Below are 12,801 nucleotides of genomic sequence, written 5' to 3' on the forward strand. Positions count from 1 at the left end.
AAGCAGCAGGTAAAAAATATCGAACCACTCCTGTTATCCAAACTCCTATATGGAGCAGTGTTTTTTGGTAACCTTAAAAAGTTCATTACAAAGCTGTCAACCAGTTTAAATTAACATAGATATGCTACTGTTCCATAGTAATCATTGCAGTGTGTTGTAAGAAAATTGAATTAGCTGTCCCTTGAAAACAAAATTGCATGCTTACAGGCAACCTTTGCTCCCATGTTACTTCATACACCATCATATCCATCTCCAAGCAACTTACTTTCCTGGCTCTTTACTACTGGTCATCTCTTCATTTATCCTAAACTAGTTAAAAACAAGCAATGCTAACACCAGATCTGGTAGTAGATCACCCAGCATCTTTTTGCCAGAAATATCAGATGAATTTCTTGTAATCTGAGAAACCTGTCCATTTACTCTGATTTCAAGGGCAAGTTAAAAGAATGTCACCTCACTCTTACTGTTTGTTTAGTCTGCATCCCATCCTACTACCTCACCTAATTTCTGCGACACCAGTGGTCACAAAGTAATCGTTCTGACAGCTTTACTGTAGGTGGTCTAACTCATCCCATTTTCCCTAACCGTCCTGTCATACCTTATCCTACTCTGTCTTCCCCTTTTATTATCCTCCTTTTCCCTGATATATACTCGTCTTTCTCACTCCTCCATACTAATTAGGTTTCTTCCCAACCCTCTCAAGCAGTTAACCGTACAATATTTAATGATCTAGCTTATCACTAGAAATAAACTAAGATGCCAACTTGCATGACCTTGTACTTTCTGAGGGTAGCAGCTGTCCGTCAGTAGTTGACGATCGCACCTTATAGTGGCTGATACTTACCCGTCCTTCCTTACCTAGTATCATTAATTTTCAGCTCACTGCATGGCTTGTGTTACACCACTGCTAACTGTTTCCATTTGCTGCCTTGAGGATCGAGCAGTCTTACTTAGTATGTACTTACTTTATGTCAAAAACTGTTCAGCTGTTTTTTTTTTTTTTTCCTTGTCTTCTGAAAAAATTTGTTTGCATGAGGCAAAACTTCACTAACAGTGAGTGATACTAATTATGCATTTTTGACTCCTTCATTTACTTCAGTAAACTTATTTGTTAGATTGTTTAATTTGTATACTAATGGTATCCATTGATTTTTGTGTTCCTTTACATTTGTCTGTTTCCTTCTGTTCGCACATTGACCATTGTTTATTATATTGTAAGCTATGGTGGTGCAGCGGTAGCGTTGTTGCCTCACAGCAAGAGGTTTTCCCGTTCGATTCTCGGCTGGTGCGCCTTCTGTGTGGAGTCTGCATGTCCTCCCTGCAGTAGAGTGGCATTCGAAAGACATGCGTAGAATGGGCGTGTCTTCGTTGGAGGTTGGGCATCGAGCTGGCACCTGTAAAAAAATCTACTGCCAATCATTAATGGACCAGAGTTCCGCTGTGGCGACCCATAACCGGGAAAAGCCGAAAGAAAAACAACAACATATTCATTACATATTGTACTTTGTGTTTGCTTTGTTACCTTGTTAAATTTCATTATATTTTTCACTTGTTTCACTATTTTTTTCACCAGGGAGCCCACTCAGAAATTGGGCAGCCCAGTAGGGCTACCCTGCTTAACAAAACATGCATACATTAAAAAAAAATATATGTAAATAAAATTTGAATAGTCTTTACCCCCTTTCTCCCCTGAGCACTGGTTTATCCCCTCCCATGTAGTCTTGTCATTCAAGGTACCATCAGGGCAGCCTAGAAGCACTAAGGCTCTGACTGTTGGACCCCATGAAGGCCATTGACTTCTATAAGCTATTGTCTGAGAAGGTAAAAAAATGTGCCAGGCATCCCAGTGCTGATTGCTGTGTGATTATTTTGTGTAATGTAGGTCTCAGAAGCTATAGCAATTTGCCACTGTACTGCTAGGTAAGGAATCTTAACACATGAAGTGTGGCAAAATAGTTTATTCCACTGCTAGTCTGGAACTTAACTGTTTTCGGTCTGTTTATTTCATCTAACCTAACCTAATTCCATTCCCATTTACTGAGGAAGGTTTTGGTCCAAATCAGGGAACTCTGTGTGAGACTTCAAGTTTGACAACTTTATGCTGTGCGCATAAATGTAACTTTGCTTATGCTATTGCCTTGGCTGTGGCTGCAAGCTTCAGTTTATGCCTTTGTAGGATGACACACACAAACACAGAAAGAAGATTCTGGATGCCTTTAATTTGAGAGAAGTGTTCTTTGGCTAACATGTCCAGGGTATGGTTGATTATTGGGGCAAAATGGACTCTCCTCTTTGTAGAGAGGGCCTTTACAATATCTCTCACTTTTTCTGTTTCTTTTTTGATGTGTTTATTCCCAATAGAGACCCCTTCATCATCTTAGAAAGATCATGAAGTATACTTCTCTCCCTCCACTATAATCTCCCTAAAGGTTGACTTTACTGACCTTTTTTTACTGTAGACTATTACAGTTTGGAACAACCTCTGGTGGTGGTAGGATCTCTGTGTTCAACTCTGCTCGTACAGCCATCACAAAGTACCATTAAGTTCTGGACATAGTATTTCTTGGCAACATGCTAGAGCTGACCAGTCCTTCTCTGGAAAGAACTTCACTGAAAAAAATCAGTTCATCTCAGAGGAATTTTTGGGACATGCCCTGACTCTTCTGTGGCTTTGGAAGGTGGTTTGGTGTTTTTATTATTTCCTGGTTCTGGTGGGAAAACGTTATTTCTTTTACATATTGTATCTTGACAGTTTCAGCTTGCACACTGCATATATTTGGTTTCAGATGGCCACCCTATTGGGAGTCGTGCATTTGGTCCTGCAGGGTACTTAGATGGTGTCACTGAACATTATGGATATCTTTGGCACACCAACTTATGGAGTCCAGTAAAAGTGTTAATATTTGGGCTGCTATCTGTGCCTATAATCCTTGCGTAAGAATTGTCAGTGGTCGCCAGAGCCATGGTAGTGAATGATTTTTTTTCTAGATGTTTCCACTCCTGAATGACTGGCTCCTGAAAGCTCCATCCTGGGAAGTGCTGGAGGCTGTTGTTTTGTGGGTAGTCTATTACATGATATCCCTGGGTTGACTCCAAGTCTAGCGAAGTACATTCTGATTCCTGTTTAGGTATTTGAACAGCCTCCAACATTGGCTGTTCCCACCTTGGTAGATGGCCAAGGAGGTTATTGCTTTAGCTATCAAAAGTTGTGATGCAGTGCAACATTCAGTATTAGACTGTGCTGCACACTCTGAGTTTGACTGCTGACATGGTTTTTATGGTGACCTTTACATGCCTGAGAATGGATGTTGCAGTGAACTGTAAGTTGTTGGGGGGGTGCAAATCTACCACATGCTCCAGGAACTTTCCTTGGTTCCCTTATTCCTGGGAGTAGTCTCCACTAATATTCTGGTGAGTCTGCTGTTCTTGCCACAGACCCTATCATAGGTGCTGAAGATTGGTACTTCTGTTGCAGGTGGATAAGGAACTCCACATTACTTATCGGGAGCTAAGGCAGTTCTGATGTTGAAGGCCTTTGAGAATAAATGCATTTGAGACCTTTCCCTATATGGACAGCAATGGGCCTATTGCTGTGATACCTAAACAAGCAAGCAGCGGGGACACAAAATCATACCCTTTATGGAAAGAGGTGGTGTTTGCCTGGGATTGTTCATAGACAAGTTTCATTGTTGTGGCACTTCACATCCATTGAGATATGAATAAACTGGTGGACTCCAGGAGTTGTTCCTTTAGTCCTGTCTTGGAACCACAAATTCCAGAGTCTGTGCCTGGTCAGGGTCTTCTGAAGTGGGGCATTCTGGAGAATGAACTCTCTGCCAAATTCCTTTCCCTGTGAAAGGAGCCACTTGGCCACCATGGTAAACAAACGAAACTGATAAAAAGCCCACCAAAGTGGAGGGCTTTGCCCTCCCACACCCCCCCTACTTAAATATACCAATTCCAAGCTCGCACTACACAGAAGAGAGGGCAGAGTTCACCATGGTGGCCAAGTGGTTCCTTTCACAGGGAAAGGAATTCAGCAGTCCATTCATTCGTTTAACTGGAGTTTAGATGGATTCAGCTTGGGGAAATACAATTCATTGAAATGTATTTTCTTGTAAAGAAAGTAGATCCAGATATACATATATAATACAGACATATAAAATGCTGTATAGTATATGTGTACATGTTTTGTGGCATGTACACATACTTCTTTTTTTCCCTTTAGCACTGACCATCTTCTGATCCTTTTTCCACTGCTGCGAGTTCACATTATTATCAGTTTTGTTGGTAGACAAAAGGACTTTTATGATTCTGTCCCCCCTGCTGTGTTTCGCACTTGGTACTCTTTAACAGTTGGAAAAGACAATGAGGATGTTAAACAGCGAGTAGGTTGGAACATACATGGTGATGTGCATTTTGTAGTCGTTTTCTTACACCATAGGGATGCATGCACAGTCATGCTGAGGCTACCACTATGAGAGAAGGAAACAAGATTCTTCCTTTGTCCTACAGAGGTCTCGCTGCAGGTAGCAAGAATCTTCCCTTCATGGCTGCTTGAGAGATACTTCTGTCACCAACTGGCTTTCATCCCAGAATCTGGAGTATTACAAGTAATGAATGGACAGTTCAGGAATAGGGTCTTTATGGTTATCAGCCATAAGGGTAAATCCCGTAGAAACAAATAAGGATCTGTGGTAAAAGATTAAACATCTGATTGGGATAGCAGCCTTCACCCACCTGCTTGTTAATTTCTCTTCCATTTTTGCTGTTTAGTCTTGGCATTGATAAACTGAGGGGAAAATACATACATACTGATCCAGACTTACTTACACATGTCTTTGTGTGATTTGGCATTTAGTGGTGATTTTATATACATACATGATGTAATGTGCACACTTTTGTGGTGATAGACCTTCCCTAAAAATACACCAGTGTTTTTTTGGTTGTCATAGTGCCCATAAAGATTTCCAGCCTGAGTGCTTAGTTTATTCAGGTGGAGATCATGATATAAAGATGAATTCTTCTTCTTTTGGCTTTTTCCCGGTTAGGGGTTGCCACAGCGGATCACCTGTTCGCTCATGATTGGCACTGGAGTTTTTACAGTGTCGAGATGCCAGCCTGGCGCCCAACCTTCCACAGAAGGCCACACACGCACACACTCATGCCTAGGGCCAATTTAGAGTGTCCAATCCACCTACAGCATGTCTTTGGGATGTGGGAGGAAACTGGAGCACCTGGAGGAAACCCACGCGACCACAGGGAGGACATGCAAAATCCGCACAGAAGGCACCCCAGCCAGGAATCAAACCAGAGAGCCTCTTGCTGTGAGGCGGCAACACTAACCGCTGCACCACCGTGGACGCCCAATATAAAGATGAATGTTGTGCAGAATTTAATAAGAAAAACTGAACTAGGAGAGGAATAAATTTACTGGAATTTATAGTACATTGAAAGTTGCATGCTGCTGCTTCAGCACCCTCTCTCTACACCTATAACTTCTAATTCTACCTTTCCCCAAAACAAGGTAATGTTAAAGGAAAGGTATTTTTAAAAATCCAAAACTGAAAAAAGGAAAATGAAAGGGGTGTGTTGTCAGTATCATCGTTACCAGGGATGGATGACTTCCCAAAGGATACTATTATGCATTTCTTGGCATTTTGTTTTAGTCCATGGCTCTGACACCAGTTATTTGTCTGTGTCAGCCCCTCCTGGAGAACATTTGTGTCAGTGTGAGATTTAATGATAGCTCCTAACTTGCAGTCATCTGCAAACTTAGTCTGCCAGAGACCACTGACATTGGCCTTGACTTCTGAGAAGTAAATGCCAAAAAGGAGCAGTCCAAGGACTGGTCCCTGAGGGACTCCACTTGTAACTGGCCTATTTGTAGAGGTGGACTCCCCAATTCTACTTCCTGGGTCCTGTCTGTGAGTCGGCTGCCTATCCACTGGGTGACATATGGGTTTGTACTTAACCTCTTGAGTTTATCAACAGTGCCTAAGTGGGGTATTGTGTCAAATGCCTTGGCCAGGTCAAGGTAGGCAGTGAGAACAATTTTGCCCTCATTCATTGCTTTGGCGACCTTCTCAAAAAAGTCCACCAGGTTGAGTAGGCATAGTCTGCCCTTTAATGAAACCAAACTGTGTCAGATCCAGTGTCTGGAGGTTTACTATATCTCTGTTGATCATCTCCATGATAATTCTTTCCATGGCATTACATATAAGACTAGTGAGACTTATGGGTCTGTAGTTTCCAGGGTCTGTAGATGGCCCACCTTTATGCAGAGGGCTGACTGTTGCCTTTCTCCATTCATGAGGCACAAACCATGTTTGGAGGCTACAGTTAAATAGTAATTCCAGAGGCCCTACTAGGTCATGTTTCACATTGTTTCATGATACTTAGAAGGCATCCTGGGATATTGTTTGGGCCCATTGATGCAGTGTTCTTAGTCTTAGAGAGAGTATTAAGGACCTGTTCCCTAGTGATAGTAGAGGGAGTTATGTTTCATGTCTTGGAACTTAAGAATTCTGGTTTTGTCGTCCTCGTAACAGACTGTACAGCCTTGTTCTGCTAGGCATGTCTCACCGCTAAAAAGTCAGTGTTGAGTACTGATTTCCACCTGACAGCTTTTACCCAGTGAGATTTATAGTGTTGCAGAGTAATATTCAAGCATGAATCTAACATGCTGAGTGTCTTGCACAAATAGTTCCTTTCTGTGAAGTGGTAGAACGGCTCAGTGGGCAGTCCACTGATAAGCATTTGTTTTATACCTCACAGCCCCAGAGTCTGGCTTTCATTCATGAATTTCAGTCACTGTGTACAGCTTGAATCTTTTCAGTGTGAGTGTGTGTGAGTTTGGGTGGGGGTCTTGAGACCAGCCCACTTTCCAGGTAAAGAAGGACTAAATATAATACTATGCAGAATTGAGAGCAGTCCATTATACTTAAAACTGTTATAATGCATGTTCAAACACAACATGCATTATACTTAAAACTGTTATAATGCATGCTGTGTTTGAATATTTGTACGTTACACTATACTTAAGATTGTAGCATTTATTTGTGTAACTATTCTTAGTACTGCTGTAACACCATGCCTGTATTTTGATTAATTTCTAACATTTCCTAGTTGCAATGTGAATCACTTTACCAGCTTTTTTTATTTTTACAGAAAACAGAAATTATTGAAGAGGCCTTTCCTGGGTGAGTATTTGCACTTGTGCTTTTGACTGAAGTGCTCCCCTGTTTGAAACTGCAGACATTGCAATTTGAATGTAATCAAAATGACAGAGCTTCTAGCTTGGAAAGTAAAGTTTTGGATCCAATGTTGTCTTTTCTGTCCATCTCCACTAATGGATTTTTTTGGATCTGGCCATATCTGATGTCGGCAAATGTCAGAGATTGGATCTAATGCTTAGGCTGTCCTCCTACCCATAACTCCCCCTCAGCCTTATCAGTTTCCCATCTCTTTTCTGGGCTGAATCCTATCTGAATCTGCTCAATTACTCCTCCCTGCTAGAGGAGCCAAGATTTTCCCTGGAGCTGACCACCTCTTGGTTGCCATCTCCAATCCTCCTTTCAGAGAGATCTTTTCATAGGTCCTCCAGACCACCATTGATTACCTCTTTCAGGTCTGTGCTGTCATCTAAGAGTTTGTCCAGAGCTGATGTGGATAGGATGATGCAAAAATTTCTAAAGCATCATACAAATGTGGTTCCTTCCCACTCCCTCTCTGTCTGGGGTACCAAGACCATCCACCTGCTACTTGATTTCTTCTTCCCAGATCTGACCTAAAGATCTAGTGACATTGAATCTGAATGCTCCCCAATGGATCCCTTTGTTGGGGCTGGTAGGATGAATATCTTCGACTCTGACAGTGTCCGTCAACCACTCAGGTCCTTAGAAATTTCTGCTTCATCTGGTGGTTAGGGGGGTGACCTGGAGCTGTGAGACTAATGGAATCTGTCTCTTCTCCTTGACACTACATATCTTTGGCCTCGGTGTCTGCTTTGGAGCTGTGCTGGGTTGCTTCTCATGAGGGTTCCTTGTCTTCGAATACCAAGAGAATTGCTACAGGACCCACCTCTGCATCAGCCTTTGAGGCATTCGAGAGGGCTGTCTCATTGCCTAGGAAATAAATATCCTACCCTCACTTGGATTCCACCCTGTCCTCCTCCATATTATTCTATCCCTTCGATTCTGACAGACGGATGCAGTGGCTCTTGATAGAACTTGTGGAACAAACTCCCCTTCTCTTCTGACTCTTTCTCATATCTCTCTCAGCCCCATCGAATAACAAAGAAAGCACTTATTCAGAAGGAGGCATTTAGACTCCCCTCAGGAATCTCTCATTAATTACAACAATTTTGATGAAGGGAGAGGGGTATCCAAAGTTCACCCTTTAAGACTTCTCCTTTGGGGACATCCTAGAATTCCTTTGGCAAAAGGGAGAGTGCCGGTTCACTGACTGTACTGAGGTTGCACCAGAGCTTTCTCTTTCTTAAAACTCTTGATTGCATTGATGTTCTTCGTGTTTCACTGTTGCAGTCATTACATTTGGGTTATCTGCTTGCAAGTAGCCCTCATTCGGCCTGATTAACAAAGTCTTGGGTCCTGCATTGGTTGTTGTCCCTTCTTCCATGACGTCAGGTCGTCAGGGGTATAAAGCATGCAGCTGATGCCATTACATCAGTCTTTCTTGCCATGCGGTGCCGGAAGCAGAAGCAGTTTGCAAGTGCCGGTCAGCTGACTCCTGAAATTTTCATTTTCGAGTTTCAGAACCAAAGTCTTCAACCGTTGGGGAAACTTTTTCTTTCTCCTTACCGATGTCAGTAAAAATTAATAATTGCATTACTTGTGGAAAGCAATTACCTCATAAAGATTTTCATTTGTACTGTATTCCTGGCCTAGGCCCTGACCACGACGTTCATTGCTGTCGGTTTTGTACTTTATTTAATCAGCGCACTATCCGTCGTCGGTACATTTTCGCCTCTAAATATTTCGGTTCTTGGTTTAATTATCCAGAAATGTCGTTGGTTAGCCAGGCGATTTACCAGGATTCCGAAAAAACGCAAAGATAAAGACAGAGATAGGGCGCCGAGGTCCATAACTGCTGACGATGCTTCTCCTAAGCCATTCGCCAGTTTGCTGGTACTCAGTGAGGTGCTTTCGCAGCCCCTGATACCCGCTACTTCTGATTCACAGGCCTCTGCTGAGACCCATTTGGAGTCTGGCATGCGGCGAGATGCTTCAGCTATGGAACCCATGGATGTCTCTACCTTGGATGGGTCTGGAGCCGCTGTGCAGGCACCGGCTTCTGAGGGTGTATTCAGGCCTACAGACTTGCATATTAAACCAATGCCTCCTTCTTCTCTTAGGCCTAAATCTCGAACCATGCCTAAAAAAGTGACGCCCAGGCCACATGCTCAGGCCTCTATGCCCAAAAAACAAATTATAAGAATGGCTGAAGATCTAATAACTCTAATCAGGGGTAGATAACCCCCCCTTTCTAAGAGGCCTAGGATTGAAGTGGTTTATGAATCTTCTGACCAGGATTCTGTTTTTTCTGATTCTTCTGATGATCTAGATTTGCCTTTATCTACTTATGAGGATTCTGATGCAGAGGACTCCATTCCCTCTTCTTCCCCTCCAGAGGATTTTTCTTTTGGGGAAATTTTACATACTCTAAGGGAGAATTTCTACTGGGAAAGCCAGGATTTTTCTGATTCAAAAAAGAGGCTTAGGGATTCCTTACTCCTCCTTCAGCATAGGCCTTTAGCTATTCCTCCTGTACTAGACATTGTTGATGATGCTTTTTCGGAATCTAGTTTGACCCCTGATTCCTTGCCTCCTGCTCCCAGAAAACCAGACAGATACTACAGGGTCCCTGAATCACACAAGTTCTTTTTTAAAAATCCTATTGCGGATCCAGAGACTGTTTCACAGGGCCCAATGGCATTAAGGCTTCTACTGCTAAAAATCCTACCCCTACTGATAGAGACTCCAGGGTGCTGGATAGATGGGGTAAGAAGGTTTACACTTCTGCAACCTTGGTCATTAGGGCTTTAAACTAACAGCTTCATATGTTGAAGTATCAGCAACATGTTATTGGATTGCTTAAACAGAAGAAGTTGATTCCTGACTGTGTGGAAAATAAAGAATTACAGGAGTTAATGCATTCTGCTGAACAAGTTGGAAAACATACTTTGCAATATGGTTTTGATTCATTAGAGGCCTCTTGTAGGGCCTCTGTTACTGGGTCTGTGCTCAAAAGGCATGCTTGGCTTCAGGAACAATCTTTGCCTGATCGTGTTAAAGCTAAATTGTTGGATGCTCCCTTAAATCAGGACCGCCTGTTTGGCAACAAGGCTGAGGAAGTTCTTAAAAAGATGGAAGATAAAGCTAAATCTATGCAAACTGTTAAAGATTTTTTACAAGTTCAGCCTCCTATATTTAGTAGGCACTGGCCCTCTAAGAATTGTCCTTTCCAGTCCCTTCCAGGTCTACTCAAGCCAAACCCAGACACAGAAAAAAACCCAGGTTTCAGTCCTAGGGGGCACACAGGACTATAAAGTGGGGGGCCTCCACTACTAAATCTGGGAGTAATAAGACTCCCCCCTGTGGTAAACTGTCTGAATGACTTCCTTTTAAAATTTCCAAGCACTTATCAACTGACTGCCCCTTTGGGGGGAAAGATTGCTCTTCATGCAAAGAACTGGGAACTCATTACCCAGGACAAATGGGTTTTAAATATAATGTCCCAGGGATACAGATTTCACTTTCATATGTTGCCACCACCAAGCGGGAGGCCGGACCTACCCCCATATCCATGGGCAGAGAACCAAAAACAAGTACTGTCTCTCTTAAGCATGGGGGCTATTCATCTGGTACCAGAAGAGGAAAAGGGACAAGGTTTCTACTCAAGACTTTTCCTGGTACCCAGAAAAGACAATTCATGGCATCCTGTCCTGGACCTGTCTACCCTAAACACCTTTTTTGAGATTCCAAAATTCAAGATGCTGACTCTTCACCAATTACTTGCTATGCTAGCCAAAGATGCCTGGTTGGCAACACTAGATTTAAAAGAAGCATACCTGCATATCCCAATCAGGGAATCTTGCAGAAGATACCTACGCTTCAAAGCAGGCTACACGCACTATCAGTTCTCTGCACTGCCCTTTGGCATATCTACTGCGCTCAGGGTATTCACAAAGTGCCTAGCTCCAGTTATTGCATTTTGCAGGCAAAGAAATATTCATATATACCCGTACCTGGATGAATGTCTAATTCAGGCAGAAAGCCAGGACATGCTTTTGAATCATCTGGCCTTTGTACAAAGGGTTCTAACTTGTCTGGGATACACCATAAATGAAAAGATATCACACCTGGAACCCTGTCAACAAATTATATTCCTGGGAGCAAGCTTGAATACAACTTCCCAGATGGCCTACCTCACGCCAGTGAAACAAATTCATTTGACAACCTACTTCAAACAAGTGGCCACAACAACCCTGCTATCTGCAAGACAAATACTGCAAGCCTTGGGGTTCATGGCCTCCTGCATTCTTCTAATTCCATATGCAAGACTGCATATGAGGGAACTACAGTGGTGTCAACATTCTTAGGATCTAGAAGCAATGATTCCTATCATACCTTGCCTACCCCTAGAGTTTCTTTGGTGGCCAGAGGCCTGCCACCAAAACAAAGGACTACCTTTCACACAACCCCCTGCCGCCCTAACCTTAAAATATGCATCAGACTATGCATGGGGGGTTCACCTGGCAGGGAAGTGCATTCAGGGCAAATGGAACCCAAGTCAAATGCACCTGCATATCAATCAAAAAGAAATGTTAGCTGTACAGAATGCTCTGACAGCCTTCAAGGACCACATTCTTCCAGGACAACTAATGGTAAAGACGGACAACACCACTGTTATGTGGTACATAAACAAGCAGGGGGGTACACATTCTTACCCCATCTGTAGACTAGCCATGGCATTGTGGAACACAGCCTTGAGCTACCAAGAGCACCTAGAAGCTCAATTCCTGTCAGGAAAATTAAATACACTGGCAGACGGACTAAGCAGAAACCTCATGGACCCACACAAGTGGAAACTGAAACCAAGGATTTTCAATACGTTGACAAGCAAATGGGGGAGCCCAGATATAGACCTGTTTGCTTCTCCCCAGAACTACTAATTGGACAAATTTTGCACAAGGACTCCCCACAAACAAGCCTGGAAAGTGGATGCTCTGTCCTTCAGCTGGAAAAACCTATCAGTTTATGCCTTCCCTCCCCTCTGCCTCTGCTCTCCAAAGTACTACTAAAAATCAAACAGAACAAACCAAGGATGATTTTGATTGCTCCAGACTGGCCACGCCAACACTGGTACCCCCTCCTGCGCAGTGTTTCACAGTTATCCCCATGGCACTTGCCTCAGACTCTCCTTCCCTGTTGTCTCAGCAGGAGAGCCAGATTCTGCACCCTCACCTTATAACACTGAACATTGCAGCCTGGCTAATTACATAATCTCTCCTTTACCATCCCTCAGTAAACCTGTGATGGATATCATTTTAGAGGCAATGAGGCCTAGCACTAGAAAATCCTATGCTGAAAAATGGAAAGATTCTGTGCCTGGAACCAATCTCTAGGGATAAGCACAGCAGCGCCTATTTTTCCCTCAGATTTTACAATACTTATCTGAGATGCTTCACAAGGGCCTGTCTTTTTCCTCCATTAAAATCCACACCTCAGCCATTTCAGCTCATTATAGCACAGAACCCCCGTCTCTTCTGTCATCCAC

At 43.0% G+C, this 12,801-nt stretch overlaps 1 protein-coding gene across 1 annotated transcript in view; it reads left to right on the forward strand.

Moving 5' to 3' along the window:
• Window positions 1-12,801, forward strand: part of LOC122798758 (mediator of RNA polymerase II transcription subunit 23-like) — a 363,374-nt gene that overhangs the window by 31,979 nt on the left and 318,594 nt on the right. Inside the window, exon 2 of the mRNA XM_044067899.1 lies at window positions 7,171-7,202. Within this exon, the coding sequence (XP_043923834.1) occupies window positions 7,171-7,202 (32 nt within the window). The remainder of the gene's footprint in view (window positions 1-7,170; window positions 7,203-12,801) is intronic.

Source organism: Protopterus annectens, chromosome 1.part0, assembly GCF_019279795.1.
Source record: "Protopterus annectens isolate FY-2018-M chromosome 1.part0, PAN1.0, whole genome shotgun sequence".
Taxonomy (NCBI): domain Eukaryota; kingdom Metazoa; phylum Chordata; order Ceratodontiformes; family Protopteridae; genus Protopterus; species Protopterus annectens.